Consider the following 18773-nt stretch of genomic DNA (forward strand, 5'->3'; position numbering starts at 1 on the left):
CACTGTGGTCAGGTAAAAAGGGAATTCAAAAAGAAAAGAACTTCCTGTGGATCATAACAGCAGCTGATAAGTTCTGGAAGGATTAAGATTTGTTAACAGAATTAATTTACAAATCTGTTTACATTTCTGGCACCAGTTGATCTTAAAAAAATGTTTTCCAGGGGAGTACCCCATTAATGCTAAAATTTTATTTTAGCATTTAGTTTTTTTCCTCCTCATTTCCTAAAATCCATAACCCTTTTATATTTAGATTTCCATTCACAGACCCATATGAGGGCTTGTTTTTTGCGTGACCAGTGACATCACTCATTTTACCCTAAAATGTATGGTAAGCCCGAAAAATTATTTTTCGTGTAAGGAAATTTAAACAAAAATCATAATTTTGCAAATTTGGGGGGGGGGGTCATTTTGACGCTGTATACTTTACGGTAAATACATGTTTTCTTTATTCTCTGGGTCAATACAATTAAAATGACACCCGTGGTTATATACATTTCTATTATTGTACTGCTTTAAAAAAAAAATAACAAAATCGGTACGTTTAAAATTGCCCCATTTTGATCACCTCTTGCTTTCTTATTTTTCCGTATTCAGGGATGTGTGAGGGCTAATTTTTTGCACCACACTCTGTAGTTTATTTTTAGTACCACATTTGCGCATATGTGACTTTTTGATCGCTTTTTTTACGTTTACACCGTTTGACGTAGGGGATCATTAACATTATATTTTTATAGTTCGGACATTTACACACGAGTCAATACCAAATATGTTAATTATCTTTTTTACTCTTTTGTGTATTAATATGGGGAAAAGGGGAAATTTAAAAAACTTTATTGGGGGAGGGGCTTTTGCAAATTTTTTAAAAAATTATTACATTTATTTTTTACACTTTTATAGTCCCCATAGGAGACTATTCATAGCAATCATTAGATTGCTAATACTGATCAGTGCTATGCATAGGGCATAGCACTGATCAATATTATCGGCAATCTTCTGCTCTGGTCTGCTGAAAGGCAGATCAGTGCAGAAGACCCCGGGAGACGGACGGAGGCAGGTGAGGAGACCTCCGTCCGTCATCTTGGCTGATCTGATCCCCCCACGGCAGTGCTGCGTGCGATCAGATCATCCATTTTAAGTGCCGCATTGTCGCAGATGCCGTGATCTGTAATGATCATGGCATCTGAGGGGGTAATGGCAGACATGAGCGCGATCACTGATGTCTGCCATTACTGGCAGGTCCGTGGCTGCCGACAGCCACCAGGACCCGCCAGCAATGAAGCGAGCGCAGCTCCTGCGCCACAGCGGCGCCGTAAATGTACGGCGCTGTGCACTATGTGACGCTATGCAGCACCGTACACTTTTCGTGCATGTCCTTAAGGGGTTAAAGGGAATGTCAGGACATGATCGTCTTTCCTATGGTAGCCAAACAAGCAGTGTGCAAATCCATGAACACAGTACGATTTACTCTGAGGAGGAGCTGAGCAGAAAATAAAAGTAAACAGCACTAAGCTCCTCTGCCCCTTCATGTCAGCAGTCAGTGGCGGCCTCAGCACCCAGACAGCCAAGATTAAAACTTCTGGCATGTCAGAATTTATTAGGTATCCTTTAAGTGAAAGTCTGCTCAATAAATGCATCAACAGGAGCCCACATGGGCGCTGTCATTAAAACTATTATTTGATATTGCATTCCATATCGTAAATAAAAAATCTTTCTAATATACTTTATTTAAAAAAAAAAAAAAAAGTTTTCTATGTTTTATTTGTGTTTAAGAAAGCTGCCACTAGGTGTCTACCTTCTTGTCCAGACATTTCCCCCATCTCTTGCAAAGACTTTGGACTCTCGCTGGCCTGGCAGAAGTCCAAACCAGGAAATGCAGTCTGGAGTGCTGAGGGGGGGGGGGGGGGGGGGGGGGGAAGAGGTGCAGCCTTATCCATTCACAGCTCATCTCACACTGAACTGCTCTGGGCTGTGTGTAGCAGAGTGAGGAAGTTTTCCCCTGTATGGCTTCAGATGATGTCATGCCTGCTGGGGAACGCCCCTTCCCAGTCTGAATCTGACTGAGCAGGAAACACAGAGTAATATCAAGGGAGAAAACTAAAAAATAATAAAAATAATGAAAGAGGGTGGTTTATCATGATGGGGGCAGTGAACAGGGAGGATTATAGAATTTAACAAGAAAGCCGCCAAGCAAAAGGGTCTACCTCAGGCTCTGTGGAGGGGAAGGAGACCAACAGCCGCCTGCAGGGAGAGAATGAGGATCTGTAATCCTCCTCCTGTTTCCGCAAGACTTCTTTAGAAAGCATATTTGTTTTGGGACGGTCACATGGGGGGGGGGGGTCTATTAAAGGGGTACTCCACTGGAAAACTTTTTAATTCAACAGGTGACAGAAAGTTAAACATATTTGTAAATGACGTCTATTAAAAAATCTTAAACCTTCCACTACTTAGCCGTTGTATACTACAGAGGTAGTGCTTTTATTTTTTTTTTATTTCTTTTCTGCCTGACCACAGTGCTCTCTACTGACACCTTTGTCCATTTTAGGAACTGTCCAGAGCAGGAGCAAATCCCCATAGCAAACCTATCCTGCTCTGGACAGTTCCTGACATGGACAGAGGTGTCAGCAGGGAACACTGTGGCCAGGCAGAAAAGAAATTCAAAAATAAAAGAACTTCCTCTGTAGTATACAAAGGCTGATAAGTACTGGAAGGATTAAGATTTTTTAATAGAAGTAATTTACAAATCTGTTTAACTTAATAAAAAAATAAAAAAAATGGTGGAGTATCCCTTTAAAAGGTCTCCAAACACTCCAGTGAAAAGTGGGCCAACTCCAGCAACTTTGGCTGGTCCATCGAACTCTCTAATGTGTACTGTGTGTATTGGGGCCTACGGACTCACCCGTGACAGATGATGTAGCGGTATATGTGATATTTCAACTGTCTAACCCTTTTCTTTTCCAGGAGATAAGCCACTGCCTGCTTTCTGGCAGCGGCTTACCTCTCCCCTTCACATTCACAATACATGAACTTTAGGCTGGTGAAAAGAAGAAGAGATAGCGGTCAGCCAAATAAAGGCAATGATCAAACAAATGATCGTTCCATACTCAGTCCACATAGCATGAATAATGCATCTCATGAGTCAGTGGTTCTCAACCAGGGAGCCTCCTGCTGTTGCAAAACTACAACTCCCAGAATGCTCGGACAGCCAACGGCTGTCCGAGCATGCTGGGAGTTGTAGTTTTGCAACAGCAGGAGGCACCCTGGTTTGGAATCACTGTCCTGACCACTGCCAATAGCTCTGAACCACATGCACTTACTTTGGTCAGGAGACTTGCATGATTGGAACTTTAGATATGTTTTTAATCCTTTCCCTTTATATACGGAACTATCAGCAGTTTTATAGGTAATCTAATGCAATTGCATCATCAGAATCTCTCCCTTTGTGAGTAAGGAACAGGGCAAAGCAGCCAAAGGGTAAAAATTGTAGGGCTGAAGATTTGTCATCAGAATGCATGATGTGATCTACTGAAGCCTGTTGACCAACATTTAACAAAAAATAAATAAATAAAAAAAAAAACACTTGCTATACAAGACTATTTAATTCATGCCATTTTTTTATTTTTTTTTTTACAATGTTTCTCGCGGCATTCTGTTAATTGAATAGTTGTTTTTTCTTATGTATTTAAAGCCCTACAAGAAAAAAAAAAAACACTAAAAACAAAACAAAACAAAAAAACATAAGGCTGCATTCATATGGCCGCCTACACCCTTCTCCCTTCAGATGTAAAATCGGATTGAAAAAAAAAACAAAAAAAAGACTGGAAAAAACAGACAGACAGACTGGAAAAAACAGACAGACAGACAGACTGGAAAAAACAGACAGACAGACAGACTGGAAAAAACAGACAGACAGACAGACTGGAAAAAACAGACAGACAGACAGACTGGAAAAAACAGACAGACAGACAGACTGGAAAAAACAGACAGACTGGAAAAACAGACAGACTGGAAAAAACAGAGACAGAAAAAACAGACAGACAGACTGGAAAAAACAAACAGACAGACAGACTGGAAAAAACAGACAGACAGACAGACTGGAAAAAACAGACAGACAGACAGACTGGAAAAAACAGACAGACAGACAGACTGGAAAAAGCAGACAGACAGACTGGAAAAAGCAGACAGACAGACTGGAAAAAGCAGACAGACAGACTGGAAAAAGCAGACAGACAGACAGACTGGAAAAAGCAGACAGACAGACTGGAAAAAGCAGACAGACAGACTGGAAAAAACAGACAGACAGACAGACTGGAAAAAACAAACAGACTGGAAAAAACAAACAGACAGACAGACTGGAAAAAACAAACAGACAGACCGACTAGAAAAAACAAACAGACAGACAGACTAGAAAAAACAGACAGACTGGAAAAAACAAACAGACAGACTGGAAAAAACAGACAGACTGGAAAAAACAAACAGAGACTGGAAAAAACAGACAGACAGACTAGAAAAAACAAACAGACAGACAGACTGGAAAAAACAAACAGACAGACTGGAAAAAACAGACAGACTGGAAAAAACCTGCAGACTGGAAAAAAACATTCATCTGTTTTCCATAGAGTTCAATGTTAAATTTACTGTATCCGTTTTTTCTTCCTTTTTTATTTTTTTTAACGGAAGAAAAAAATGCTGCATGTGCCGTATTTTCTGCCATCAAAAAAACCGAAATGAGTGTAGACGGGTACAAACGGATGTAAACAGATTGAAAAAAAAAATCCCATTGACATGAATGTGATTTTTTTTTTTTTTAAACAGTTTTTAATCTGTTTACAGCCTGCAAGAACAGAACAGAAACGGCGATAAAAAAAACGGGGACAGATGGGCGTGTGAACGCACCCTAACCAGTGCATGCTGGTATTTTAAAATGGAATAATGCCAATGACATCAGCACTGTCTATCCACAACATTGTTGACAAAACAAAAAAGGGCTGCAAAAAACTAAAAGCAAAATACATGCATTCAGAAGCCACGAGACGTCCAAACGGTATTACACATTCTGCGCCACTTTCCAGGCCTTCATGGTTGCTGTGTATTTGCACTGATATTTTGCACACATTTACTGCCCTTCTTAGCCAAACCTGTTTATTTGTATTCAGGGTCTAAATGTAAGAAGTGTCTACAGCAAATAATACATTTGGCACATGTGATGGATGTACTCAATGTTTTAGGCACAAGTTGTGATTGTTAAGTAAATCTTCCTCATAGAGAATAGAAACAGCAAATATTTAGTTAAGCATAATTGGATTTCTATGACCTATTTACCAGCAATTGTTTTGGTGCTCTTATGAATATTGGTTTTGTTCAGGTTTTTTATATAGTTTTTAATCTGAAAAGTGGAGTGAATTCAAGAAAAAGTAGAAGTAGTATCAATCTTTAAAGGGATACTCCGCCCATTTACATGCTATCCAGGCCGGCACTGCAGCGTTACAGTCACGCTATGCCCCCTCCATTCATGTCTATGGGAGGGGGCGTGACGACTAGTACACAGCAGTTACGCCTCCTCCCATAGACTTGAATGGAGGGGGCGTGGCAGGTGTGTTCGCCAGTCATCCGGCACTGCATGGAGTTCGCTCTGTGCACCGGATGACTGGGTGTCTCAGCGAAGTGGTACTCCAGCACTTAAAATTTATCCCCTCTAGGAGCCCCTGCATTCTCCACACGAGGGCCCTGAACTTTCCTTCTGCATGGAGCGTAGGGTTGGCTCCATGAATTCTCTATAGGGGATACCTGGGCACGGTGCTTGTGCATATCCACGCTCCCATACAGAAGGCATAGGGTGCATGTTTACATGGCGCTCCATGCAGCAGTAAGATTTGTGGCCCCGTTCTGAAGATGGCGGGGCTCCTTCAGGTCAGCATTCCCTGCGCACAGATGCTTATTCCCTATTCTAAGGGTAGGAGGATCAGTTTTGTAAACGCCTGATGTCCCTTTACTGCTAGGTTTCCACTTTTTTGTACAAAAACACCCAGAAAACCGCAACAATGTTTTTTTTATTTTTTTTAAAATACCGTTGCCTGATGTTAACTGAAAGTCAACAGGTATAAATCAAACACCAAACCCACTGGCCATGTTTTCATTAATCTTTGGCATTTCTCTATGGTTTTGGGCTCGGCGGCAGCTTATCAAAAATCTCAGCACCTTGAGACTACGGCGTTTCTCTGGACAAAATCTTGGCGTTTCTTAAAAAAAAATAAAAAAATGAAAAAAAAAAAACTAGAACTTATGGAAACTAAGCCTAAGGTTGTGTTCTTCCATTCAGGATTTTTGATGCAGTTTTTGAAGCCAAACCCAGGAATGAACTTCAAAAAGAGAAGTCTCAGGCTAAGCTTCCACTTCTGTTTTTTCTTAACTTCCAAAAAAGAATACAAATAATTACCGTAACACGTTATTTTGTCCCTTCCAAGATGCAGTTTTTGTGGAGATTTTTTTTTATTTTATTTTTTTACATAGTAGGTTTTAGTCTTGGCGTTTTTTATTCTTTGGTGCTTTTCCCCCGCCTTTTTATTATCACAAGTCATGTGATTCTTTCATCATGTTACTCAAAGATTTCTATTTAAGAAATGGGGGAAAATGCCAGGAAAACATGTTTTTTTATTCTCACATAGACTTCCGCACAGACATGGATTTCAATGGGATTCTGCTGCACTGCGCAACAGGCTTGTCTATTCTTTCGGCATATTCTGCTCGGAAATGCATTGCTGTCAATGAGGCAGCTAGTGGTCCTAGCGTCAGCCGGATCATTCAAATGTGCAGTGCAGTGTCTGTCCGTGTTTTCTGGGCGGACATGCCGCACATTTTCGGCCGTGTAAACCCGGCCTTAAGTGTATCTCCTTTTTATAAAAATTAAGGCCTATAAAAAAAGACCACTAGGGCTCTACATACCATCCAGAAAGTAACGCCGAGCGCTCCGGGTCCCTGCTCCTCCCCGGAGCGCTCGCGGCGTTCTCCTCTCTGCAGCGCCCCGGTCAGACCCGCTGACCGGGAGCGCTGCACTGACACTGCCGACTGGGATGCGATTCGCATAGCGGGACACGCCCGCTCGCGGATCGCACCCCAATCCACTTACCTGTCCCGGTCCCCGGCTGTCACGTGGTGCACTGGCCCTTTAAATCTTAGAGAGCTGGCGCGCGCGCGCCAGCTCTCTAAGATTTAAAGGGCCAGTGCACCACTAATTGGTGCCTGGCCCAATCAGTGTAATTAGCTTCCACCTGCTCCACGCCTTTATAACCTCACTTCCCCTTCCCAGCATTGCCGGATCTTGTTGCCCTTGTGCCTAGTGAAAGTTTCCTGTGATTGCCTTACCAGTGCTTCCAGACCTTCTGCCGTTACCATTGACTACAAACCTTGCCGCCTGCCCTGACCTTCTGCTACGTCTGACCTCGCCTCTGTCTAGTCCTTCTGTCCCACGCCTTCTCAGCAGTCAGCGAGGTTGAGCCGTTACCGGTGGATACGACCTGGTTGCTACCGCCGCAGCAAGACCTTTCCGCTTTGCGGCGGGCTCTGGTGAATACCAGTAGCAACTTAGAACCGGTCCACCGGTACAGTCCACGCCAATCCCTCGCTGACACAGAGGATCCACATCCAGCCTGCCGAATCCTAACAGTAATCCTGTCTGGCTGTAGATTCATCTTTGTCCCAGTTGAAGCACAGGCTGGGGCAAAGTCCAATAAGTGAGGGCGGGACTAGCACTCCTGTGCTCACTCCTGTCCTATCAGACTGAAGCATGAAAACAGAGAGGAGGGGTTATAGAGCAGCCTGCAGTGATTGAAAAAGGGACCTAGCACAGCACAGCAGACTCAGGGAGTAAGCTGAATCATGTAGAGTGAGGATGCCCCCCCCCCAAAAGCACACAGAGTGACAATCCAAGTTAGCAACATAAAGATGGTATTTGTGAGGAATTCACAGCAGAATACAAAATAAGAGCTGTGCTGTGATTGGTTGACATAAGTAAAAAAGTTCTTTTAGGCATGTTCACACACTGGATCTGCTGTGGATTTGAAGTTGTGGATCAGCAGTTGTAAGATAGGATGTATGTGAGCAAGTAACATCCACATGAATGCCAGGACCCAGTATTTCCCAGCAAAACATTGTCAAGGCCATCGCACTGATTCTGTTGGCTTGTCTTTTTACCATATTTCAGGTCTGGATTCAGGTCTGGACTTTGACTTGGCCATTCTAACACCTGGATATGTTTATTTGTGAACCATTTCATTATAGATTTTGCTTCATGTTTTGGATCATTGTCTTGTTGGAAGACAAATCTCCGTCCCAGTCTTAGGTCTTTTGCATCTAAACCCCCAGTAGAAAACAGCTGATCACTATATTCAAATGCACAACCAAATAATAATGGATAAGATATAACCTTTATTAGGAAACACAACACACAGTTAAAAAGATACAATCCTAGGTGGAGGAAAGATAAACCTCAAAACACCAAGCCCCCCCAGGGGGGAAAAATGGTGGTGATAACCTGAAGGAAAAACCTGTCCTATATACAAATCAATCCCCTGATACACAAAACCTATTCACAATATTGCACAGTAATACAGTACAAAATATAAGGTGCAAAAAATAGCAGCAACTGTAATGTAAACAATTCACAACAACAGGGAATAAATGCCCGAATGAAAACGCCACTAAGACCACCTATGCGATCAGGAGAATATAGTAGCTAAATGCAAAACATAGGACAGGACCCCTCACCACCCTGGGAGGACACAGCAGCTCTTTTGCAGACTCCATCAGGTTTTCTTCCAGAATGGTCCTGTATTTGGCTCTATCCATCTTCCCATCAATTTTAACCTTCTTCCCTGTCCCTGCTGAAGAAAAGCCCAAACCATGATGCTGCCACCACCATGTTTGACAGTGGGGATGGTGTGTTCAGGGTGATGAGCTGTGTTGCTTTTACGCCAAACACAACGTTTTGCATTTTTGCCAAAAAGTTGGATTTTGGTTTCATCTGACTAGAGCACCTTCTTCCACATGTTTGGTGTGTCTCCCAGATGGCTTGTGGAAAACTTTAAACAACACTTTTTATGGATATCTTTAAAGGGGTATTCCAGGCAAAACCTTTTTTTATATATATCTCTCAACTGGCTCCGGAAAGTTAAACAGATTTGTAAATTACTTCTATTAAAAAAATCTTAATCCTTCCAATAGTTATTAGCTTCTGAAGTTTTCTAACTGCTCAATGATGATGTCACTTCCCGGGAGCTGTGCATGATGGGAGAATATCCCCATAGGAACTGCACAGCTCCGGGGACGCGAGTCATCAGAGAGCAGTTAGACAGAAAACAAAAACTCAACTTCAGAAGCTAATAACTATTGGAAGGATTAAGATTTTTTTTTAACAAATCTCTTTTTATTAGATTAAAGAATAACATGGAACAGTATAAAAACTTTCCTGGATCATCGCAGTGACCTCACACAAGTAGAAGGATTAAGATTTTTTAATAGAAGTAATTTACAAATCTGATACAAGGAGAAGATGAAAAAAGTCAGCAAACTCACCAGTGCTTCTTTTTCAGGGTTGCTTCTTTATTATATACTCACATATAAAACATTGTGCAGCGGGGGAGAGAGGATCAAAGTGTGGGGTATTCACTGTCAGGCGACAGAATCTGTTTCACTTGGTATTCGAGCTTCTTCTGGCCATGACGTCATGGGGACCAGCTTCGGGGACCACTCCAATCCATTCCTAAACCCTGGTCCTATTGGTTGTCAGCAGCTGTGCCAGACATTGAACTTTCTGTTTTTGCATAATTTACAAATCTGTTTAACTTTCCGGAGGCAGTTGATATATTAAAAAAAAAAAGTTTTGGCCTGGAATACCCCTTTAAGAAATGTCTTTCTTCTTGCCACTCTTCCATAAAGGCCAGATTTGTGCAGTATACGACTGATTGTTGTCCTATGGAAAGAGTCTCCCACCTCAGCTGTAGATCTCTGCAGTTCATCCAGAGTGATCATGGGCCTCTTGGCTGCATCTCTGATCAGTCTTCTCCTTGTATGAGCTGAAAGTTTAGAGGGACGACCAGGTCTTCGTAGATTTGCAGTGGTCTGATACTCCTTCCATTTCAATGTTATCGCTTGCACAGTGCTCCTTGGGATGTTTAAAGCTTGGGAAATCTTTTTGTATCCAAATCAGACTTTAAACTTTTCCACAACAGTATCTCGGACCTGCCTGGTGTGTTCCTTGTTCTTCATGATGCTCTCTACGCCTTATACGCTCCTCTGAGGGCGCATGCGCGCAGCTCACGGCGGAAGACGTGTGTAATGTGAGCTCCGTGCCGACGTGAGCTGCAAGCCTTCATTAGCGCCGAAATATTGGCTCCACACGCCTGATTCCTTCCCTGGCTTCAAGGGGAACATGCACCGCACGCCGAGGAGGAAGAACCGGGGCCGTTCTCAACTGCTTTCCCAGTCAATTCCTGACATTTTCCGCACGAGTGCACACACCAAGATGGCGGCCTCCTGCTCCGACTCACCAGCACCTCAGTCTGAGGGTGAAGATGCCAAGGTGCCGGAAGATCTCTCGCCCGCAGCGATGTTCCGCAGCATTAAAGCCTTGCTCCAGACGGAGCTGGCTAAGGAAGTTACGGACATCACCTCGCAGATACATGACCTCGGGCAGCGGGTGGCCGATACCGAGGCTAAACTTGAGGAACTCACTGACGCCATTGATGCTGACCACCATGCCTTAGAGGACCATGCCTCACAGCTGCAGGTGCTCGAAATGAAGCTAGAGGACCTTGAGAATCGCTTGCGGCGGGTGAATATCAGAATCAGGGGCCTGCCCAAATCTGTCACTGATCTGAGCAAGACAGTTACCGCCCTATTTTTTGAATTGGCACTGCAGCTGGAACTGGAGTTGCTGCGACTAGATCACATCCACCGGGCCCTTGCAAAGACACCCTGAGATACCCAGGGACATCATCCTAAAGCTGCATTACCCTGAGGTAAGAGACATGCTGCTGCAGGCGGCCCGGAACCTGTCCGCCCTGCCGGGCATGCCTCCGGCAGTACATCTATATTCGGACCTGGCCCCATCTACATTAGCCAGACGGAGGGACTTTCGTCCAATTACATTGGCCTTGCAGAGGGAGGGAGTGAGGTATAGATGGGGCTTCCCGTTTTCCCTGGCTTTCCAAGTTAATGGTCGCACGCATGTAGTACGCTCCTTGCCAGATGCCAGGGAAGCGCTGATAAGAGAGGACATTCAAGTGGTGGACCTCCCTCCCCTCCCACAACACACCAGACGCCCTACTCGTACCTGGCAGCCTGTGTCCTGGGCTGCTAAGGGCTCTCGGAAGCCCGATCCTAAGCCAGGAGCCACTTGAACTATCTCCCTTCTTGAACCTGCCACACCACATTAATTGGACTTTGTTGTGGGACTATGCTCCATTGCCGGTTGCCTTAGTTCAACACCCTATACCCCCCCACCCCCCACACCTTTTTTTTCTTTTTCTCTTGGGACCTTTGCCTCCATGCGTTTTTTTCCCCTCTGAACTGCCTACTGTTTTATATGCTGGACTGTGCTGGACTCTTTCTCCTCCTATGGACCTAGTACTGCCTTCCCCCTCAGGGAGATCGGACTTTGCTTGGAGGCTGGCTTGGAGTCGGAGTACGGCGCTCCTACTACCCCGGAAGGGTATATGGAAGTACGATGGACCATGCACTACGGTGATCTCTCTTTCCATGTCCAATGGACATTTTTGTGTTGTTCGGTGTTGTTTGTCTGCTTTGTGTTTTGTTTGTGTGGTGGTATCAGACTAATGCTTACACACTATGCAATGCATGTAACTCATTATTTGTCATTCCAAGGCGGGATATTACGAGTGGCCACATCATTCTTAGCTATATGTCTATTCTTAAGCCATGAGTAAGTTTGTCTCCCATAATGTCAGGGGGTTTAACTCCCCACCTAAGAGGTCTAAGGCCTTCTGAGACTATTTGAAGTATACCCCTGCCTTTATCAACTTGCAAGAGACTCATTTTACTAAGGACTCTCCTCCTCGCTATTTCCATAAATTATACCATAGGTTCTATATGTCTAACTATGTGACAAAGAGCAGGGGTGATCTGACACTATTGCATAACTCTTTTCCCTTTCAGGTACAGGAGAAAGTTGTGGATGGTGAGGGTAGATACCTGATTCTAGTGGGTACACTGTATGACAGGAGGGTTTGCTTGATCAACTCCTATACCCCCAATGACTCCCCCTCCCTTTTTTTCAACACATGTGCGACTTGCTGAGCACCCTGACCTACGATACCTTATTTTGGGCAGGCGACTTTAACATGGTGTACAATGGCAGGTTGGATCGTTCCAACTCCACCCCTTTCCGCAGGTCGGGAGCTCAGCAACGTCTCCTCACCTCTTTGTTCCTTACCCACTCACTGGCTGACTCCTGGCGTGAATTTAATGGTGACGCCAGGGGCTATTCTTATTTTTCCCCTGCCCAACAGCATTACACGCGCATAGACTGGTTGCTTACACATGCCTCCTCCCTGACGCAACTTCTATATGCACGACATATAGTATCAGCTTGGTCAGATCACGATATGGTTATGGCAGCCTTCTTTAACTTAATGGACCCGCTCCGCTACCATTTCAGATGGCGTCTTAACGAGGCACTCCTCACGATGCCCTGGGTTAAGCAGCAGCTGACTGATGACCTATCAGCTTATTTTACTTCTAATACTGGTCCCGAAGCGGATCCAAAGTGGGTTTGGCTGGCTCATAAATAATTTATCAGGGGACGCATAATATCCTTGACTTCGGGCATAAGACGTGACAAGACTAAGACTCAGATTGCATTGGAGACTAGGTTGACCCGACTCACTTATTCCCATCAGCAAGATTCTTCACCTTTCTTGTATAGGGCGGTGCGGGACACTAGGGCGCAGCTGGATGCACTGTTATCTACGGTCGTTGAGAAAGCCTTGAGGTGGACCAAGGCCACCTATTACCGATATGCGAATAAACCTGATAGGCTTCTTTCACATATGTTGAAGAAGACGAACTCTTATAACAGAGTCCATAGCCTCCAGTTGCGCCCGGGTCTCCGTACCTCTCATCCTGACAGGATCGCCTCTGCCTTCCATTCCTTTTACTCTTCTCTTTATACTGAGCCTACTAGACCCCCCTCTTTTTTGGACTCCCTTCATGCTTTCCTTAAGCAGGGTAAATCTCCAGGACCAGACGGCCTAACGGCTGCTTATTATAAGAACTTTGGCCCTTTACTCATTCCTCACCTGCAATCCATGTATAATTCACTAATGACCCCTTCCCAACTTCCCTCAGAGTTTCTGGATGCCTTGATCACTGTATTGCCGAAGCCATGGAAGGATAATCTTAGCGTGGCGAATTATAGACTTATATCATTGTTAAATGTCGATCTGAAGATCTTGTCCTCTATACTGGCTGCCCGATTGAATAAATATCTGCCAAGTCTCATCAACCATGACCAGGTGGGATTCGTCCCAGGACGGCAAGCCCCGGATAATGTTAGGAAGGTCCTGTCCCTTATACACTGGTCGAGCACTACCTCCACTCCCATGTCAGTCCTTTCGCTAGATATAGAAAAGGCATTTGACTGTGTATCCTGGAAATATTTGTTCAAAGTCCTGAAATTTGGTATTTCAGGACCTTTTGTGAGAATTTTACGACATCTTTACTCCTCACCTCAGGCATTTCTTAAACTTCCCTCTACTTCTTCTCAACCTATCGCCATTGGTCGCGGCAACCGCCAGGGATGCCCTCTATCTCCGGCGCTGTTTGCGCTGGTGATGGATCCCCTGGCGGCTAAAATCAGGGATCACCCAGATATAAAAGGGGTCCAAATAGCATACTCTGAGTACAAGACGTCACTTTTTGCTGACGATTTGCTCTTGACGATCACAGAACCCCTGGTGTCGCTTCCTAATCTCTTCTCTCTCTTTGATTCCTTTTCTGCCTGCTCCGGTCTCCATGTTAACGCTACTAAGTTTGAGATAATCCATTGCCAGGTACCGACCGCCATGAGGGACCTTATAACACTCAATTTTGGTTTTAAGGACTCCACATCGGGATTGCTTTATTTGGGGGTTAGGCTCACGTCCGCGCTCCAGGCCCTGTACAGCAGTAATTATACCCCTCTCTATTCATCTGTGCGCTCAGACATTGCAAGGTGGGATTTTCTGTATCTGTCCTAGATAGGCAGGATTAACATAGTTAAAATGGTAATTTTGCCAAAATTATTATATTTGTTCCGTTCATTGCCTATTCCTATTATTAAACGTGATGTACTGGCACTCCAGAAGGACATTTTTGCTTATGTCTGGGCGCGCAGAAAACCCTGCATAACCCGATCATTAATGCACCACAATAAAAAGGTGGGGTGTCTCCCAGTCCCTAATTTTCTGAAATACTACTATGCCGCTAGGATAGCACAGTTGGCTCTTATCAATGTTGCCCAGGGGGCACCGCGTTGGGTTTCACTGGAATCCTCCCTTTTATTCCCTCACTCCTATCAAGCACTCATGTGGTCCTCATGTTCACTTTCTGATTTACTCCCCTCTTCAGCTTTGTTGGCACTCTGATGCATGATTTACTCCCCAGATAGATTAGTCTTATTATCCCTACTATATGCACACCTCAATGCTCCCCCGCCGGATACAAAACTGAAGTTCATGTTGGAATGAGAGCGTGACTTGGGCATGACCCTCTCACTTGAGCAGTGGAGGAACTGTTGCGAAACCCTGAGCCGAGGTGGCTTGCAAGTGTCTTTGTCTGAAACGGCTCTTAAAATACTCCACAGGGTGTACTTTGTTCCAGCAAGGTTGCATGCTATTTACCCTAAAGTGTCATCTCTTTGCTTTCGTGGGTGTAATTTGACTGGTACGATGTATCATGTGTGGTGGTTTTGCCCTGAGGTATCCTCTCTGTGGCGTAGGGTGCGTGGCCTTCTGTCTTCCATGTTTTCTTGCTTTATTCCGGCAACGCCGACTTTTTGCCTATTGGGCTTGAAGCCGACAAGGATGAAGTATACTGTGTTTCGTTTAGCTCAGCTTATCCTGATGGCCACTAGAATATATATAGCTTCCCAGTGGAAGCAGGAGTCACTTCATTTTTCTGGGGTATTGCAAAGAATAAATCTAATTATGTTGCACGAAAAATTTACCGCCATCAGAGAGGATACAGTCGCTTTGAGGAGGTCTGGGAGCCCTGGCTGTCCTCGCCCCATGGCCCGGATATGCGCCACAGCCTTTCTTTGTATTAACTAAAGTATAACAGTAGTCCTGCCTGGAATGTAACTAAAGCATTTATTTTATTGTCATAGCTGAAAGTGGATGCTTTTTATTTTGTCATTTGTATACCACCTGTTGCTATGGTTTTTCCGGTCACGTTGACCTATACTATATGATATGTTTGCCTGTACTTTGTACGTCTACTATTGCCATAATAAAAGCTTCATGGTTAGACTATTAAACGGACCTCTGAGACTATCACAGTGCAGGTACAATTCATATGGAGACTTGATTACACACAGGTGGATTCTATTTATCATCATTAACATTGGATAATTCAGAGATCCTCACTGAACTTCTGGAGAGAGTTTGCTGCACTGAAAGTAAAGGGGCTGAATAATTTTGCACGCCCAATTTTTCAGTTTTTTATTTGTTAAAGTTTGAAATATCCAATAAATTTCGTTCCACTTCATGATTGTGTCCCACTTGTTGTTGTTTCTTCACAAAAAATTACAGTTTTATATCTTTATGTTTGAAGCCTGAAATGTGGCAAAAGGTCGAAAAGTTCAAGGGGGCCAAATACTTTCACTATGCACTGTATATTCTAATACAACCCACCCCTGACAGACACCATTATATCATAATACATCCCACCCCTGACAGATGCCATTATATCCTACTACATCTGACCCCAGACAGACGCCATTATATCCTTGTACATCCCACCCCAAACGGATGCCATTATATCCTACTACATCCCACCCCTGACAGACGCCATTATATCCTACTACATCCCACCCCAGAAAGATGTAATTGTTACAAGATAAAGCACGTTAATCGCTCCTACTGTCCGTGGCCTTAATCGTATGCATGATTGGTGAATATACAGACTTGGATATTCAATGATGGGCATTAAATGAAATGGAGAGAAACAAAGAGACAGCAGGTTTATAAAATTACATAGACTGAAACCTCTCATCCTCCGCAATTTTATTACTTAAATAAATATAACAGTAAGTGATTAAAAAGCTAAAATTTTTCTTTTTCTCTTTTTGAAGATTAGAGTTTGGAACAAACAAAAACTTTAAGAGAACTGGTGAAAGACAACTTATACAACAGGATAGGGATAAGTGTCTTATCATGGGGAGGTCTTAGTAGTTCCCAATCAACCGCGATCAGACACTTATCCCCATCCTCCAGAAGGAGCCCCGGCTCTCAGCACTTGCTGGAGACAGCAAGCATTCCAATCATTTCTATGGAAGGCCAAAGGTGCACAAGTGCTGTATTCGGGCATCTTTGGCACTACCATATAAAAAAAAAAATCTTTAAAGAGTAATGGTGTAACATTAAGGTCTTACCTGGCATTGCATGATAAATACTTGGCCAATACTGACCGCTGTCCCTCTTCATCCACACACGAACAGTCCTACAACAAAGGCAAATAAAAGGTTTATACATTTCATTCTGCAGTATATTTCAGTTATTTAAAGAAGATGTCCAGTGCTAAAAAATGTATTCCCTATCAGCAGGATCGGGGATTAATGTCTGATCGCAGGGGGTCTGACTGCTGGGACACCCTGCAATCTCTCATACGGGGTTGCGGCTCAGCACTACTACAGTGCGTTAAATACCCAGCAGGTCAGCTGGTACAAACGCACCCCTGCATTCATCTCTATGGGAGAGGTGGAGACACAGCGTTCCGGTCTCTCCTCCTCTCCCATAGAGATGATTGGAGGGGGTGTTTGCACCAGTTGACCTGCTGTGTGCAAAACGTCACACAACAGCTCAGCCGGGGCCCCATACGGGAGATCGCGGGGGGTCCCAGCTGCAGATGGGGATGGGGATAAATTGTTTAGCACTATATTTCTTATTTAAGGAGCTGTTGCAAAGAGGGGAGGGACTATTGGCTAAATAGGTCAATATTGCCCTGTATAACAGGCCTGGTGATCAGCCAGTGAACAAGCAGAATACATTTCATTTATCATCTATTTAGCAGACTGATACAGCGATTGTTCATGTGGTCCTGCCTGCAAGATTATCAAGATGTGTAAAGACTCTAAGATCTCGGAAGATAAAATTATCCGCAGCATAAAATACACTGCGGATCAGTTACGTATGACCCTACCCTAAAAGGGTAAAAACTAGCTGTTGCCAGAAAGCTGCTATATGCTTCAGAGGAAGTGGTGTAGTTCTTTTCAGTCTGACCACAGTGCTCTCTGCTGACACCTCTGTCCATATCAGGAACTGTCCAGAGCAGGAGAGGCTTGTTAAGGGAATTTGCGCCGGACAGTTCCCGACACTGACAGAGGTGGCAGCAGAGAGCACTGTGGTCAGACTGGAAAGAACTACACAACTTCCTCTGGAGCATACAGCAGCTAATAAGTACTGGAAAGAGTAAGATTTTTAAAAAGAAGTAATTTAGATATCTATATACATTTCTGGCACCAGTTAATCCTAAACTTTATAACTATTCATGGACCACCCAACATCTACAGTCATGGCTGTAAATGTTGGCACCCCTGAAATATTTCTAGAAAATGAAGTATTTCTCAGAGAAAAGGATTGCAGTAACACATGTTTTGCTATACACATGTTTATTCCCTTTGTGAGTATTGGCACTAAACCAAAAAAGAGAGGGAAAAAAAAGCTAATTGGACATAATGTCACACCAAACTCCAAAAATGGGCTGGACAAAATTACTGGCACCCTTTCAAAATTGTGGGGGAAAAAAAGGTTGTTTCAAGCATGTGATGGTCCTTTAAACTCACCTGGGGTAAGTAACAGGTGTGGGCAGTATAAAAATCCCACCTGAAAAGTAGGTAAAAAGGAGAGAAGTTCACTTAGTCTTTGCATTGTGTGTCTGTGTGTGCCACACTAAGCATGGACAACCGAAAGAGGAGAAGAGAACTGTCTGTAGACTTGAGCACCAAAATTGTGGAAAAATACCAACAATCTCAGGTCCATCTCCAGAGATCTAGATTTGCCTTTGTCCACAGTGCACAACATTATCAACGCAAGTTTGCAACCCATGGAACTGTAGCTAATCTCCCTGGGCATGGAAGGAAGAGAAAAATTGATGAAAGGTGTCAACGCAGGATAGTCCGGATTGTGGATAAGCAGCCCCAAACAAGTTCCAAAGATATTCAAGCTGTCCTGCAGGCTCAGGAAGCATCACTGTCAGCATGAACTATCCGTCTACATTTAAATGAAATGAAACGCTATTGCAGGAGACCCAGGAGGACCCCACTGCTGACACAGACATAAAAAAGCAAGACTACATTTTGCCAATATGAACTTGAGTAAGCAAAATCCTTCTGGGAAAACATTTTGTTGACAGATGAGACCAAGATAGAGCTTTTGGTAAAGAACATCATTCTACTGTTTACTGAAAATAGAATGAGGCCTACAAAGAAAAGAACACAGAACCTACAGTGAAATATGGTGGAGGTTCAATTATGTTTTGGGGTTGTTTTGCTGCCTCTGGCACTG

The 18773-nt window shown here is 43.8% G+C and overlaps 1 protein-coding gene across 1 annotated transcript in view; it reads right to left on the reverse strand.

Annotated features, from left to right (window-relative positions):
* WDFY2 (WD repeat and FYVE domain containing 2) overlaps nucleotides 1-18773 on the reverse strand; it is a 109994-nt gene that overhangs the window by 60350 nt on the left and 30871 nt on the right. Inside the window, exon 2 of the mRNA XM_056562033.1 lies at nucleotides 16643-16710. Within this exon, the coding sequence (XP_056418008.1) occupies nucleotides 16643-16710 (68 nt within the window). The remainder of the gene's footprint in view (nucleotides 1-16642; nucleotides 16711-18773) is intronic.

Source organism: Hyla sarda, chromosome 2, assembly GCF_029499605.1.
Source record: "Hyla sarda isolate aHylSar1 chromosome 2, aHylSar1.hap1, whole genome shotgun sequence".
NCBI classification, from domain to species: domain Eukaryota; kingdom Metazoa; phylum Chordata; class Amphibia; order Anura; family Hylidae; genus Hyla; species Hyla sarda.